This window comes from Oncorhynchus mykiss, chromosome 22 (genome assembly GCF_057628025.1).
Source record: "Oncorhynchus mykiss isolate SJ-2025 chromosome 22, ASM5762802v1, whole genome shotgun sequence".
Lineage (NCBI taxonomy): Eukaryota > Metazoa > Chordata > Actinopteri > Salmoniformes > Salmonidae > Oncorhynchus > Oncorhynchus mykiss.
In genome coordinates, this window is record NC_143043.1 from 43774365 (window position 1) to 43790307 (window position 15943).

The 15943-nt window shown below is 47.1% G+C and overlaps 1 protein-coding gene across 4 annotated transcripts in view; it reads left to right on the plus strand.

Annotated features, from left to right (window-relative positions):
* The window catches only part of LOC110501849 (armadillo repeat containing 8), a 29272-nt gene that overhangs the window by 9310 nt on the left and 4019 nt on the right, over positions 1–15943 (plus strand). For 3 of the 4 annotated variants that reach the window (XR_016490645.1, XM_090216161.1, XM_090216162.1), the window contains 14 exons: positions 1112–1209; positions 1748–1840; positions 1937–2017; positions 2379–2454; positions 2939–3029; positions 3183–3243; positions 3667–3867; positions 4043–4138; positions 4230–4312; positions 10164–10245; positions 10374–10460; positions 11271–11363; positions 11633–11782; positions 11956–12051. Coding sequence is in view for 2 of the 4 variants with exons in the window: in XM_090216161.1 (XP_090072287.1) it covers positions 1112–1209; positions 1748–1840; positions 1937–2017; positions 2379–2454; positions 2939–3029; positions 3183–3243; positions 3667–3867; positions 4043–4138; positions 4230–4312; positions 10164–10245; positions 10374–10460; positions 11271–11363; positions 11633–11782; positions 11956–12051 (1388 nt within the window). In the remaining 2 variants the exon portion in view is untranslated. The remainder of the gene's footprint in view (positions 1–1111; positions 1210–1747; positions 1841–1936; positions 2018–2378; positions 2455–2938; positions 3030–3182; positions 3244–3666; positions 3868–4042; positions 4139–4229; positions 4313–10163; positions 10246–10373; positions 10461–11270; positions 11364–11632; positions 11783–11955; positions 12052–15943) is intronic. The other variant, XR_016490646.1, reaches the window with a different exon arrangement.

A 15943-nucleotide genomic window follows, 5' to 3' on the forward strand; every position in this document is an offset into this window, starting at 1 on the left:
ATATAGGGTAGTGCGTACGGCCCAATACATCACTGGAGCCAAGCTTCCTGCCATCCAGGACTTCTATACCAGGCGGTATCAGAGGAAGGCCCTAAAAATTGTCAGACTCCAGCCACCCTGGTCGTAGACTGTTCTCTCTGCTACTGCATGGTACCTGAGCTGCAAGTTTAGTTCCAAAAGGCTAATTAACAGCTTCTACCCACAAGCCATAGAGTTCTGAACAGCTAATCAAATGGCTACCCAGACTATTTGCACTGTCCCCGTTCCCTCTTTTACGCTGCTGCTACTCTGTTTATTGTCTATGCATAGTCACTTTAACTCTACCTACATGTACATATTACCTCAACTAACCAGTGCCCCGCACATTGTCTCTGTACCGGTACCCCCTGTATATAGTCTCCACATTGACTCTGTACCGGTACCCCCTGTATATAGCCTCCACATTGACTCTGTACCGGTACCCCCTGTATATAGTCTCCACATTGACTCTGTACCGTTACCCCCTGTATATAGTCTCCACATTGACTCTGTACCGGTACCCCCTGTATATAGCCTCCACATTGACTCTGTACCGGTACCCCCTGTATATAGTCTCCACATTGACTCTGTACCGTTACCCCCTGTATATAGTCTCCACATTGACTCTGTACCGGTACCCCCTGTATATAGTCTCCACATTGACTCTGTACCGGTACCCCCTGTATATAGCCTCCACATTGACTCTGTACTGGTACCCCCTGTATATAGTCTCCACATTGACTCTGTACCGGTACCCCCTGTATATAGTCTCCACATTGACTCTGTACCGGTACCCCCTGTATATAGTCTCCACATTGACTCTGTACCGGTACCCCCTGTATATAGCCTCCACATTGACTCTGTACCGGTACCCCCTGTATATAGTCTCCACATTGACTCTGTACCGGTACCCCCTGTATATAACATCGCTACTGTTATTTTACTGCTGCTCTTCAATTACTTTATTTTTGATTTTTTACTTAACACTTATTTTTCTTAACTGCATTGTTGGTTAGGTAAGTAAAGCATTTCGGCGCATGTGACTAATACAATGTGATTTGATCATTTACTTATGCTCTCTGTGTATATGCAGGTCTGGTATGTCCAGACCTGGTCTTCATCGAGGCTTGTCTTCGCTGCCTCAGGACAGTCTTCATCAGTCCAGTCACCCCAGTGCAGCTGCTCTACACTGTAAGTCTTAGTCACTTGTTCTCTGACACACATCCATAGGGGTGTAGCGTAATATTACAGCATGCTCTCTCTAGCACTCATCTGAGCCGTGTGTTCTGAATCTGAGCCGTGTGTTCTGAATCTGAGCCGTGTGTTCTGAATCTGAGCCGTGTGTTCTGAGCCGTGTGTTCTGAATCTGAGCCGTGTGTTCTGAATCTGAGCCGTGTGTTCTGAATCTGAGCCGTGTGTTCTGAATCTGAGCCGTGTGTTCTGAATCTGAGCCGTGTGTTCTGAATCTGAGCCGTGTGTTCTGAATCTGAGCCGTGTGTTCTGAGCCGTGTGTTCTGAATCTGAGCCGTGTGTTCTGAATCTGAGCCGTGTGTTCTGAGCCGTGTGTTCTGAATCTGAGCCGTGTGTTCTGAGCCGTGTGTTCTGAATCTGAGCCGTGGGTTCTGAGCCGTGTGTTCTGAATCTGAGCCGTGTGTTCTGAGCCGTGTGTTCTGAATCTGAGCCGTGTGTTCTGAGCCGGGTGGACAGTCACAGTGTCTGTCTCCTTCAGGACCCCACTGTGATTCCCCACTTGATGTCCCTGCTGAGTCGGTCTCCGCGGACGCAGGACTACATCACCCAGATCTTCTCTCACTGCTGCAAGGTCAGTATAGCAGTACACATTTAAAACGGTCATCTAGTAGAAGACATGTTAATTAGTCTGTCTGAGGAATGACTCAGTTATGTGTGTGTTCTGTAGAGTCCAGAGCATCAGACGGTTCTGTTTAACCACGGGGCGATCCAGAACATTGCTCCCATGCTCATCTCTCTCTCCTATAAGGTACTGTTTGAAACTATTACTCACCCATTGTCTCAGTTCAACCATCTCTCATCTCTCACATCTCTCGTTGCAACACTGTATATATACGTAATATGACATTTGTAATGTCTTTATTGTTTTGAAACTTCTGTATGTGTAATGTTTACTGTTAATTTTTATTGTTTATTTCACTTTTGTATATTATCTACCTCACTTGCTTTGGCAATGTTAACACATGTTTCCCATGCCAATAAAGCCACTTGAATTGAATTGAATTGTATTAACATCTCACCCTCTCTCTCACCCTCTCTCTCACCCTCTCTCCCCTTTCCCCCCTGTTATCTCACTATCTCTCTTTCTTTGGTTCTCTCATGCCGTACAGGTACGAATGCAGGCATTAAAATGCTTCTCAGTCCTGGCCTATGAGAACACTCAGGTCTCCATGACATTGGTGAATGGTAAGACTACTTTTCCTTTTTATTTCTCTCTCCCTGCCTCCCTCTCTCTTCCTTTTCTCTCCCTGCCTCCCTCTCTCTTCCTTTTCTCTCCCTGCCTCCCTCTTTCTTCCTTTTCTCTCCCTGCCTCCCTCTCTCTTCCTTTTCTCTCCCTGCCTCCCTCTCTCTTCCTTTTCTCTCCCTGCCTCCCTCTCTCTTCCTTTTCTCTCCCTGCCTCCCTCTCTCTTCCTTTTCTCTCCCTGCCTCCCCCTCTCTTCCTTTTCTCTCTCTGCCTCCCTCTCTTTTCCTTTTCTCTCCCTGCCTCCCTCTCTCTTCATTTTCTCTCCCTGCCTCTCCCTCTCTCTTCCTTTTCTCTCCCTCTCTCTTCCTTTTCTCTCCCTCTCTCCCTTTTCTCTCCCTCTCTCCCTCTCTTTCTCTCTTGTCAGATGGTCATAATATAGTATTATGCTGCTACGATACAAATCTATGTTCTCCTCTCTGTTCTCAGTGCTGGTTGATGGGGATCTGCTCTCTCAGGTATTTGTCAGAATGTTGCAAAGGAATCTGCCCATTGAAATGCAGCTCACAGCAGCCAAGTGGTGAGTGTTTCACTGGACTATTAAACTAAGTGTGCTGCGATTGACCATGTCGACGTAAGTGCTAGTAGGTGTGAATCTGCGGACTGAAGTTACGTGTGTGAAAGTGTTTTTCTTTCTGAAGGTGACATTTCTCTCTCTTTCTGTCTCCCCCAGTCTAACATACATGTGTCGAGCGGGAGCCATCAGAACAGATGACAGGTGCATTGTTTTAAAGGTGATTATACTATTTTGATTGTACCATTGTGCACTCATCTAACGACTCAATCTAATACTGATGTGTGTGTGCGTGTGCGTGTGCGTGTGTGTGTGTGTGTGTGCGTGTGTGTGCGTGCGTGCGGACATTTATTGGGATGGATCTTGTCCTGGAAGCAGAGCAGTTTCCACTAGATGGGCCAGAATGCAAAGCCAAAATTGTCTGTAACGTAAAGCATTTATGGAAACAAAATGTAGCTTTTTGGTAATAATTTAAGTTTAGGGTTTGGCACAAGATTAGCAGTGTGGTTAGGGTTAAAATCAGATTTGATGACTTTGTGGCAATGTCAGCTAGTGACCACCCTGCAGAGCTGCCTCCAGTGCATGAGTCATCCCAATAAATGCCAACCTGTATGTAGAACTCTGGTTCCACCCCTGTCTGTAGACCCTGCCGTGCCTGGTGAGGATGTGCAGTAAGGAGCGTCTGTTGGAGGAGCGTGTGGAGGGGGCAGAGACCCTGGCCTACCTGATGGAGCCTGATGTGGAGCTGCAGAGGATCGCCAGTGTAACCGACCACCTAGTGGCCATGCTGGCTGACTACTTCAAATACCCCAGCTCTGTCAGCGCCATCACTGACATCAAGAGGGTGAGACACTGGACTGTAGTCATTGAACCTAGCCAGGCAGTCTTACAAGGCAGAGAAAATAGTGACCATCAGGAAAACACTGAAACTGTGATGAGAAAAGAACACCACAGTCCTTCATTTGGACAAAAATCTTACCTAAAAATAATGGTTTATTTAAATGTTTATTTATCTGTAGTTGGATCACGACTTGAAGCACGCACATGAGCTGAGGCAAGCTGCCTTCAAGCTGTACGCCTCACTGGGCTCCAACGATGAAGACATCCGCAAGAAGGTGACTTCAACAGTACACACACCCACCCTAACCCAGCCACTTTTAGAAGTGTCCTTCTCGTAACCCCCCGCTCCTGTTTCTCCCTCCTCAGATCACAGAGACCGAGAATATGATGGACAGGATAGTGAGCGGCCTGTCAGAATCCAGCATCAAGGTGCGGCTAGCAGCCGTCAGGTACGGAAAACACATCTCTACTTCTCTGCTCTCCACTGAGTGTCCTGTCACATTCTGTTCCTCTCTATTTTATATATATATACACTTCCGTTCAAAAGTTTGGGCTCACTGAGAAATGTCCATGTTTCTGAAAGAAAAGCTCATTTAAAAATAATAATAATTAAATAATAAATAAAATAATAATGAAAATAGCATCAAGTTGATCAGAAATACAGTGTAGACATTGTTAATGTTGTAAATGACTATTGTAGCTGGAAACGGCAGATTTAAAAAAAAAAATGGAATATCTACAGAGGCCCATTATCAGCAACCATCACATCAAATCAAATCAAGGTTTATTTGTCACGTGCGCTGAATACAACAGGTGTAAACCTTAGTGAAATGCTTACTTACAGGCTCTAACCAATAGTGCAAAAAAGGTATTAGGTGAACAATAGGTAGGTAAAGAAATAAAAACAACAGTATAAAGACAGGCTATATACAGTAGAGAGGCTATATACAGTAGAGAGGCTATATACAGTAGCGAGGCTATATACAGTAGAGAGGCTATATACAGTAGAGGCTATATACAGTAGCGAGGCTATATACAGTAGCGAGGCTATATACAGTAGAGGCTATATACAGTAGAGAGGCTATATACAGTAGAGAGGCTATATACAGTAGAGGCTATATACAGTAGCGAGGCTATATACAGTAGCGAGGCTATATACAGTAGAGAGGCTATATACAGTAGAGAGGCTATATACAGTAGAGAGGCTATATACAGTAGAGAGGCTATATACAGTAGCGAGGCTATAAAAGTAGCGAAGCTACATACAGACACTGGTTAGTCAGGTTGATTGAGGTAGTATGTACATGTAGGTATCGTTAAAGTGACTATGCATATATGATGAACAGAGAGTAGCAGAAGGGTAAAAAGAGGGGTTGGCGGGTGGTGGGACGCAATGCAGATAGCCCGGTTAGCCAATGTGCGGGAGCACTGTTTGGTCGGGCCAATTGAGGTAGTATATACATGAATGTATAGTTAAAGTGACTATGCATGTATGATGAACAGAGAGTAGCAGTAGCGTAAAAGAGGGGTTGGTGGGTGGTGGGACACAATGCAGATAGCCCGGTTAGCCAATGTGCGGGAGCACTGTTTGGTCGGGCCAATTGAGGTAGTATATACATGAATGTATAGTTAAAGTGACTATGCATGTATGATAAACAGAGAGTAGCAGCAGCTTAAAAAGAGGGGTTGGGGTGGGGGGGGCACACCATGCAAATAGTCCGGGTAGCCATTTGATTACCTGTTCAGGAGTCTTATGGCTTGGGGGTAAAAACTGTTGAGAAGCCTTCTTGTCCAAGACATGGCACTCCGGTACCGAGAACAGAGAGAACAGTCTATGACTGGGGTGGCTGGGGTCTTTGACAATTTTAGGGCCTTCCTCTGACACCGCCTGGTGTAGAGGTCCTGGATGGCAGGCAGCTTAGCCCCAGTGATGTACTTGGCCGTACGCACTACACCCTTTGTAGTGCCTTGCGGTCAGAGGCCGAGCAATTGCCGTACCAGGCAGTGATGCAAACAGTCAGGATGCTCTCGATATTGCAGCTGTAGAATCTTTTGAGTATCTCAGGACCCATACAAAATCTTTTTAGATTCCTGAGGGGAAATAGGCTTTGTCGTGCCCTCTTCACGACTGTCTTGGTGTGTTCGGACCATTCTAGTTTGTTGGTGATGTGGACACCAAGGAACTTGAAGCTCCCAACCTGCTCCACTTGTGTCTTCTGCAAACTTAATGATGGTGTTGGAGTCATGCCTGGCCATGCAGTCGTGGGTGAACAGGGAGTACAGGAGGGGACTGAGCACGCACCCCTGGGGAGCTCCAGTGTTGAGGATCAGCGTGGCAGATGTGTTGCTACCTACCCTCACCACCTGGGGGCGGCCCGTCAGGAAGTCCAGGATCCAGTTGCAGAGGGAGGTGTTTAGTTCCAGGATACTTAGCTTAGTGATGAACTTTGAGGGCAATATGGTGTTGAACGCTGAGCTGTAGTCAATGAATAGCATTCTCACATAAGTGTTCCTTTTGTCCAGGTGGGAAAGGGCAGTGTGGAGTACAATAGAGATTGTATCATCTGTGGATCTGTTTGGGCGGTATGCAAATTGGAATGGGTCTAGGGTTTCTGGGATAATGGTGTTGATGTGAGCCATTACCAACCTTTCAAAGTACTTCGTGGCTACGGACGTGAGTGCTACGGGTCTGTAGTCATTTAGGCAGGTTGCCTTTGTCTTCTTGGGCACATGGACTATGGTGGTCTGCTTGTATCATGTTGGTATTACAGACTTAATCAGGGACATGTTGAAAATGTCAGGGACGACACCTGCCAGTTGGTCAGCACATGCCCGGAGCACCCGTCCTGGTAATCTGTCTGGCCCCTCAGCCTTGTGTATGTTGACCTGTTTAAAGGTCTTACTCACGTCGGCTACGGAGAGCGTGATCACACAGTCGTTCGGAACAGCTGATGCTCTCATGCATGCCTCAGTGTTGCTTGCCTCGAAGCGAGCATAGAAGTGATTGAGCTCATCTGGTAGGTTCGTGTCACTGGGCAGCTCGTGGCTGTGCTTAATAGTTTGCAAGCCCTGCCACATAAGACGAGCGTCGGAGCCGGTGTACTATGATTCAATCTTAGCCCTGTATTTGCCTGTTTGATGGTTCGTCGCAGGGCGACGTGTTTCAGGCCTTCGAGGCAGAGTTGCAAAGAAAAAGCCATATCTCAGACGGGCCAATAAAAAGTAAAGATTAAGATGGGCAAAATAACACAGACACTGGACAGAAGAACTCTGCCTAGAAGGCCAGCATCCCGGAGTCGCCTCTTCACTATTGACATTGAGACCGGTGTTTTGCGGGATACTATTTAATGAAGCTGCCAGTTGAGGACTTGTGAGGCATCTGTCTCTCAAAGTAGACACCCTAATATACTTGTCCTCTTGCTCAGTTGTGCACTGGGGCCTTCCACTCCTCTTTCTATTCTGGCTAGAGCCTGATTTTTTTTTGTGTGTGTGTGTGTGTACACACAGTACCAGTCAAAAGTTTGGACACCTAGTTATTCAAGGGTTTTTATTTATTTAGACTATTTTCTACATTGTAGAATAATATTGAAGACATCAAAACTATGAAATGACACATGGAATCATGTAGTAACCAAAAAAGTGTCAAACAAATTAAAATATATTTGAGATTCTTCAAATAGCCACCCTTTGCCTTGATGACAGCTTTGCACACACTTGGCATTCTCTCAACCTGCTTCACCTGGAATGATTTTCCAACAGTCTTGAATGAGTTCCCACATATGCTGAGCACTTGTCGGCTGCATTTCCTTCACTCTGCGGCGCGATTCATCCTAAACCATCTCTATTGGGTTGAGGTCGGGTGATTGTGGAGGCCAGGTCATCTGATGCAGCACTCCATCACTCTCCTTCTTGGTCAAATAGCCCTTACACAGCCTCGAGGTGTGTTGGGTCATTGTCCTGTTGAAAAACAAATGCTAGTCCCACTAAGCCCAAACCAGATGGGATGGTGTATCACTGCAGAATGCTGTGGTAGCCATGCTGGTTAAGTGTGCCTTGAATTCTAAATCAATCATGAGGGTGTCACCAGCAAAGCACCACCACACCATAACACCACCACCTCCATGCTTCACGGTGGGAACCACACATCCGTTCACCTACTCTGCGTCTCACAAAGACGGCGGTTGGAACCAAAATTCTCCAATTAGGACTCCAGACCAAAGGACTAATTTCCACCGGTCTAATGTCCATTGGTCGTGTTTCTTGGCCCAAGCAAGTCTCTTGTACTTATTGGTGTCCTTTAGTAGTTGTTTCTTTGCAGCAATTTGACCATGAAGGTCTGATTCACGCAGTCTCCTCTGAACAGTTGATGTTGAGATGTGTCTGTTACTTGAACTCTGTGAAGAATTTATTTGGGCTGCAATTTCTGAGTCTGGTAACTCTAATGAACGTATCCTCTGCAGTAGAGGTAACTCTGGTTCTTCCTTTCCTGTGGCTGTCCTCATGAGAGCCAGTTTCATCATAGCGCTTGATGGTTTTTGTGACTGCACTTGAAGAAACTTTCAGTTCTTAAAATTTTCCGTATTGACTGACCCTCATGTCTTAAAGTAATGATGGACTGTCGTTTCTCTTTGCTTATTTGAGCTGTTCTTGCCATTATATAGACTTGGTATTTTACCAGATAGGGCTATCCCCTGTATACCACCCCTACCCTGTCACAACACAACTGATTGGCTCAAACGCATGAAGAAGGAAATACATTTCACAAATGAACTTTTAAGAAGACACACCTGTTAATTGAAATGCATTCTAGGTGACTACCTCATGAAGCGGGTTAAAAGAAGTGTGCAAAGCTGTCATCATGGCAAAGGGTGGCTACTTTGAAGAATCTCAAATATAAAATATATTTTGATTTGTTTAGCACTTTTTGTTAATCTTCACTACATTTTTATTTTTTTTAACCTTTATTTAACTAGGCAAGTCAGTTAAGAACAAATTCTTATTTTCAATGACGGCCTAGGAACAGTGGGTTAACTGCCTGTTCAGGGGCAGAACGACAGATTTGTACCTTGTCAGCTCGGGGATTTGTACTTGCAACCTTTACTAGTCCAATGCTCTAACCACTAGGCTACGCTGGCGCCCCATGATTCCATATCTATAGTTTTGATGTCTTCTATTATTCTACAAAGTAGTAAAAATAAAGAAAAACCCTTGAATGAGTAGCTGTGTCCAAACCTTTGACGTGTGTGTCTACATATAATTTTTTAATTATATAATATTCCTTTTTTCAGGTAAACATCATTAACAAATAGTACATATATCTGAATTTCTAAATGTAACAAACATATAATAACTAACAAACACCAACAATGACAGTAAACAAACACGTACACAAGCAATAAGATTTATGCCTTCTTTCAGTTCTCTGCGCTTAATGTTCCATTACCTCCTAGACAGTGTTTCATTCATTACCCCTACCTGTGTTTCATCCATTACCCCTACCAGTGTTTCAATCATTACCCATGCCAGTGTTTCATTCATTACCCCAACCAGTGTTTCATTCATTACCCCTACCAGTGTTTCAATCATTACCCATGCCAGTGTTTCATTCATTACCCCTACCAGTGTTTCATCCATTACCCCTACCAGTGTTTCAATCATTACCCATGCCAGTGTTTCAATCATTACCCATGCCAGTGTTTCATTCATTACCCTTACCAGTGTTTCATTCATTACCCTTACCAGTGTTTCATTCATTACCCCAACCAGTGTTTCATTCATTACCCCTACATGTGTTTCATTCATTACCCCTACATGTGTTTTATTCATTACCCCTACATGTGTTTCATTCATTACCCCTGCCCGTGTTTCATTACCCCTGCCTGTCTTTCATTCATTACCCCTGCCCGTGTTTCATTCATTACCCCTGCCTGTTTCATTACCCCTGCCTGTGTTTCATTCATTACCCCTGCCCGTGTTTAATTCATTACCCCTGCTTGTGTTTCATTACCCCTGCCTGTGTTTCATTCCCCCTGCCCATTTTTATTTTCCTTTCATGCTTTTATTAATTTGACTGTCACAAAATGTGTGGTGTTAGTCTGTAAAATACAAGATACCCCTAACGTAGTATAGAGGCCCTACCACTATAAAACCAAATAACTATTTCGTACAAGGAAGCGACCAGGGTCCAGTTGACCCGTAGAGTCAAAGAATTTGTATATTGAAACTGTTTCCCTCTTAGCCTATGAAGATCTCCTTGTACCTAAGATATCTGACTCTTCCTCTGTCTCACTCTGTGTCCAGGTGTCTTCACAGTCTGTCCCGGTCAGTCCAGCAGTTGAGGACTAGTTTTCATGACCACGCAGTATGGAAACCCCTTATGAAGGTCTGTACTCTAGTATTACCCTCTACATCTCTATATAGTCACATCATGTTTGTGTAAGCTGCAGAGGAAATGGCCAATATTTGGGGCTATTATTAAGACTGAAGGTACTCTTCTCTCTCTGTGTGTAGTTGTTACAGAACGCTCCAGACGAAGTGCTGGTCATGGCCTCTTCTACACTATGCAATCTGCTGCTGGAGTTCTCCCCCAGCAAAGAGGTGAGACCGGCAGCAATACAACACTACTACTGTTACCTAGTAGCAGGCAGCAATACAACACTACTACTGTTACCTAGTAGCAGGCAGCAATACAACACTACTACTGTTACCTAGTGGTAGACAGCAAAACAACACTACTACTGTTACCTAGTGGTAGGCAGCATTACAACACTACTACTGTTACCTAGTGGTATGCAGCAATACAACACTACTACTGTTACCTAGTAGCAGGCAGCAATACAACACTACTACTGTTACCTAGTGGTAGGCAGCAATACAACACTACTACTGTTACCTAGTAGCAGGCAGCAATACAACACTACTACTGTTACCTAGTGGTAGGCAGCAATACAACACTACTACTGTTACCTAGTGGTAGGCAGCAATACAACACTACTACTGTTACCTAGTGGTAGGCAGCAATACAACACTACTACTGTTACCTAGTGGTAGGCAGCAATACAACACTATTACTTTTACCTAGTGGTAGGCAGCAATACAACACTACTACTGTTACCTAGTGGTATGCAGCAATACAACACTACTACTGTTACCTAGTAGCAGGCAGCAATACAACACTACTACTGTTACCTAGTGGTAGGCAGCAATACAACACTCCTACTGTTACCTAGTGGTAGGCAGCAATACAACACTACTACTGTTACCTAGACCACTACATGATTGGTCAACAAACTCAACTCAGTAAAATTTGCTTGACTTTTTATGAGTAAATATTAGCTGTCAGGTTGTATATTTGCCGTGTATCTTGACCAGTGGGAGTAAGTGTATGTGTTTTGTGTATGTCTGCAGCCTATCCTGGAGTCAGGGGTGGTAGAGTTACTGTGCAGTCTGACCCAGAGTGACAGTCCAGCCCTGAGGGTCAACGGCATTTGGGCTCTCATGGTGAGTCCCCACTTTACCCCCTCTCTGTCTTGCTCTGCTCGCCCACTTTACCTCAACAAAAGGTTGCATAACCAAACTTCCCAGGTTTCTTAGCGATCTTGGCTGGAGAGAACAAGCAGTGAGGGAACGCTTCAGCTGACAATCTTCCAACCAGAGCTTTGGTAGTGTCTGTCATTTTGCAACCCTAGTTTAGAAGGTGTCTGTCTAACCTACACCCTTTTTGTTGTTTGTTTGTGTGTTTGTTTGTTTGTTTGTTTGTTTGTGTTTAGAACATGGCGTTCCAGGCAGACCAGAAGGTGAAAGGGGAGATTGTGAGAGCTTTGGGGACGGAGCAGCTTTTCCGTCTGCTCTCTGACCCGGACACTAACGTCCTGATGAAGACCTTGGGCCTGTTACGGAACCTGCTCTCCACACGACCTGTAAGACAGACAGACAGACAGACAGACAGACAGACAGACAGACAGACAGACAGACAGACAGACAGACAGACAGACAGACAGACAGACAGACAGACAGACAGACAGACAGACACAACACAACACACAGCTCTCCAAAGTCCTGTAAAGACAAAAACTCTTTCTCTCTCTCTCAGCACATAGACCAGATCATGAGTTCCCATGGGAAGCAGATCATGCAGGCAGTCACTCTGATCCTGGAGGGGGAACACAGCATTGAGGTCAAGGAGCAGGTAGGACCCCCTCAACATACTGCAGGACCCCCTCAACATACTGTAGGACCCCCTCAACATACTGTAGGACCCCCTCAACATACTGTAGGTCAAGGAGCAGGTAGGACCCCCTCAACATACTGTAGGACCCCCTCAACATACTGTAGGTCAAGGAGCAGGTAGGACCCCCTCAACATACTGCAGGACCCCCTCAACATACTGTAGGGCCCCCTCAACATACTGTAGGACCCCCTCAACATACTGTAGGTCAAGGAGCAGGTAGGACCCCCTCAACATACTGTAGGACCCCCTCAACATATTGTAGGACCCCCTCAACATACTGTAGGACCCCCTCAACATACTGTAGGACCCCCTCAACATACTGCAGGACCCCCTCAACATACTGTAGGACCCCCTCAACATACTGTAGGGCCCCCTCAACATACTGCAGGACCCCGTCAACATATTGCAGGACCCCATCAACATACTGCAGGACCCCCTCAACATACTGCAGGACCCCCTCAACATACTGTAGGACCCCCTCAACATACTGTAGGACCCCCTCAACATACTGCAGGACCCCCTCAACATACTGTAGGACCCCCTCAACATACTGTAGGACCCCCTCAACATATTGTAGGTCCCCCTCAACATATTGCAGGACCCCTCAACATACTGTAGGACCCCCTCAACATACTGCAGGACCCCCTCAACATACTGTAGGACCCCCTCAACATACTGTAGGACCCCCTCAACATACTGCAGGACACCCTCAACATACTGTAGGACCCCCTCAACATACTGTAGGTCAAGGAGCAGGTAGGACCCCCTCAACATACTGTAGGACCCCCTCAACATACTGCAGGACCCCCCTCAACATACTGTAGGTCAAGGAGCAGGTAGGACCCCCTCAACATACTGTAGGACCCCCTCAAAATACTGTAGGTCAAGGAGCAGGTAGTACCCCCTCAACGTACTGTAGGTCAAGGAGCAGGTAGGACCCCCTAAACATACTGTAGGACCCCCCTCAACATACTGTAGGACCCCCTCAACATACTTCAGGACCCCCTCAACATACTGCAGGACCCCCTCAACATACTGCAGGACCCCCTCAACATACTGTAGGACCCCCTCAACATACTGCAGGACCCCCTCAACATACTGCAGGACCCCCTCAACATACTGTAGGACCCCCTCAACATACTGTAGGACACCCTCAACATACTGCAGGACACCCTCAACATACTGTAGGACCCCCTCAACATACTGTAGGACCCCCTCAACATATTGTAGGACCCCCTCAACATACTGCAGGACCCCCTCAACATACTGTAGGACCCCCTCAACATACTGTAGGACCCCCCTCAACATACTGTAGGACCTCCTCAACATACTGTAGGACCCCCTCAACATACTGTACGACCCCCTCAACATACTGTAGGTCAAGGAGCAGGTAGGACCCCCTCAACATACTGCAGGACCCCCTCAACATACTGTAGGGCCCCCTCAACATACTGTAGGGCCCCCTCAACATACTGTCGGTCAAGGAGCAGGTAGGACCCCCTCAACATACTGTAGGACCCCCTCAACATACTGTAGGTCAAGGAGCAGGTAGGACCCCCTCAACGTACAGTAGGTCAAGGAGCAGGTAGGACCCCCTAAACATACTGTAGGACCCCCCTCAACATACTGTAGGACCCCCTCAACATACTGTAGGACCCCCTCAACATACTGTAGGACCCCCTCAACATACTGTAGGACCCCCTCAACATACTGTAGGGCCCCCTCAACATACTGTAGGACCCCCTCAACATACTGTAGGACCCCCTCAACATACTGTAGGACCCCCTCAACATACTGTAGGACCCCCTCAACATACTGTAGGACCCCCTCAACATACTGTAGGACCCCCTCAACATACTGTAGGGCCCCCTCAACATACTGTAGGGCCCCCTCAACATACTGTAGGACCCCCTCAACATACTGTAGGACCCCCTCAACATACTGTAGGACCCCCTCAACATACTGTAGGACCCCCCTCAACATACTGTAGGACCCCCTCAACATACTGTAGGGCCCCCTCAACATACTGTAGGACCCCCTCAACATACTGTATGTCAAGGAGCAGGTAGGACCCCCTCAACATACTGCAGGACCCCCTCAACATACTGCAGGACCCCCTCAACATACTGTAGGACCCCCCTCAACATACTGTAGGACCCCCTCAACATACTGCAGGACCCCCTCAACATACTGCAGGACCCCCTCAACATACTGTAGGTCAAGGAGCAGGTAGGACCCCCTCAACATACTGTAGGACCCCCTCAAAATACTGTAGGTCAAGGAGCAGGTAGTACCCCCTCAACGTACTGTAGGTCAAGGAGCAGGTAGGACCCCCTAAACATACTGTAGGACCCCCCTCAACATACTGTAGGACCCCCTCAACATACTTCAGGACCCCCTCAACATACTGCAGGACCCCCTCAACATACTGCAGGACCCCCCTCAACATACTGTAGGACCCCCTCAACATACTGCAGGACCCCCTCAACATACTGCAGGACCCCCTCAACATACTGTAGGACCCCCTCAACATACTGTAGGACACCCTCAACATACTGCAGGACACCCTCAACATACTGTAGGACCCCCTCAACATACTGTAGGACCCCCTCAACATATTGTAGGACCCCCTCAACATACTGCAGGACCCCCTCAACATACTGTAGGACCCCCTCAACATACTGTAGGACCCCCCTCAACATACTGTAGGACCTCCTCAACATACTGTAGGACCCCCTCAACATACTGTACGACCCCCTCAACATACTGTAGGTCAAGGAGCAGGTAGGACCCCCTCAACATACTGCAGGACCCCCTCAACATACTGTAGGGCCCCCTCAACATACTGTAGGGCCCCCTCAACATACTGTCGGTCAAGGAGCAGGTAGGACCCCCTCAACATACTGTAGGACCCCCTCAACATACTGTAGGTCAAGGAGCAGGTAGGACCCCCTCAACGTACAGTAGGTCAAGGAGCAGGTAGGACCCCCTAAACATACTGTAGGACCCCCCTCAACATACTGTAGGACCCCCTCAACATACTGTAGGACCCCCTCAACATACTGTAGGACCCCCTCAACATACTGTAGGACCCCCTCAACATACTGTAGGGCCCCCTCAACATACTGTAGGACCCCCTCAACATACTGTAGGACCCCCTCAACATACTGTAGGACCCCCTCAACATACTGTAGGACCCCCTCAACATACTGTAGGACCCCCTCAACATACTGTAGGACCCCCTCAACATACTGTAGGGCCCCCTCAACATACTGTAGGGCCCCCTCAACATACTGTAGGACCCCCTCAACATACTGTAGGACCCCCTCAACATACTGTAGGACCCCCTCAACATACTGTAGGACCCCCCTCAACATACTGTAGGACCCCCTCAACATACTGTAGGGCCCCCTCAACATACTGTAGGACCCCCTCAACATACTGTATGTCAAGGAGCAGGTAGGACCCCCTCAACATACTGCAGGACCCCCTCAACATACTGCAGGACCCCCTCAACATACTGTAGGACCCCCCTCAACATACTGTAGGACCCCCTCAACATACTGCAGGACCCCCTCAACATACTGCAGGACCCCCTCAACATACTGTAGGTCAAGGAGCAGGTAGGACCCCCTCAACATACTGCAGGACCCCCTCAACATACTGTAGGACCCCCTCAACATACTGTAGGACCCCCTCAACATACTGCAGGACCCCCTCAACATACTGTAGGACCCCCTCAACATACTGCAGGACCCCCTCAACATACTGCAGGACCCCCTCAACATACTGCAGGACCCCCTCAACATACTGCAGTACCCCCTCAACATACTGTAGGACCCCCCTCAAC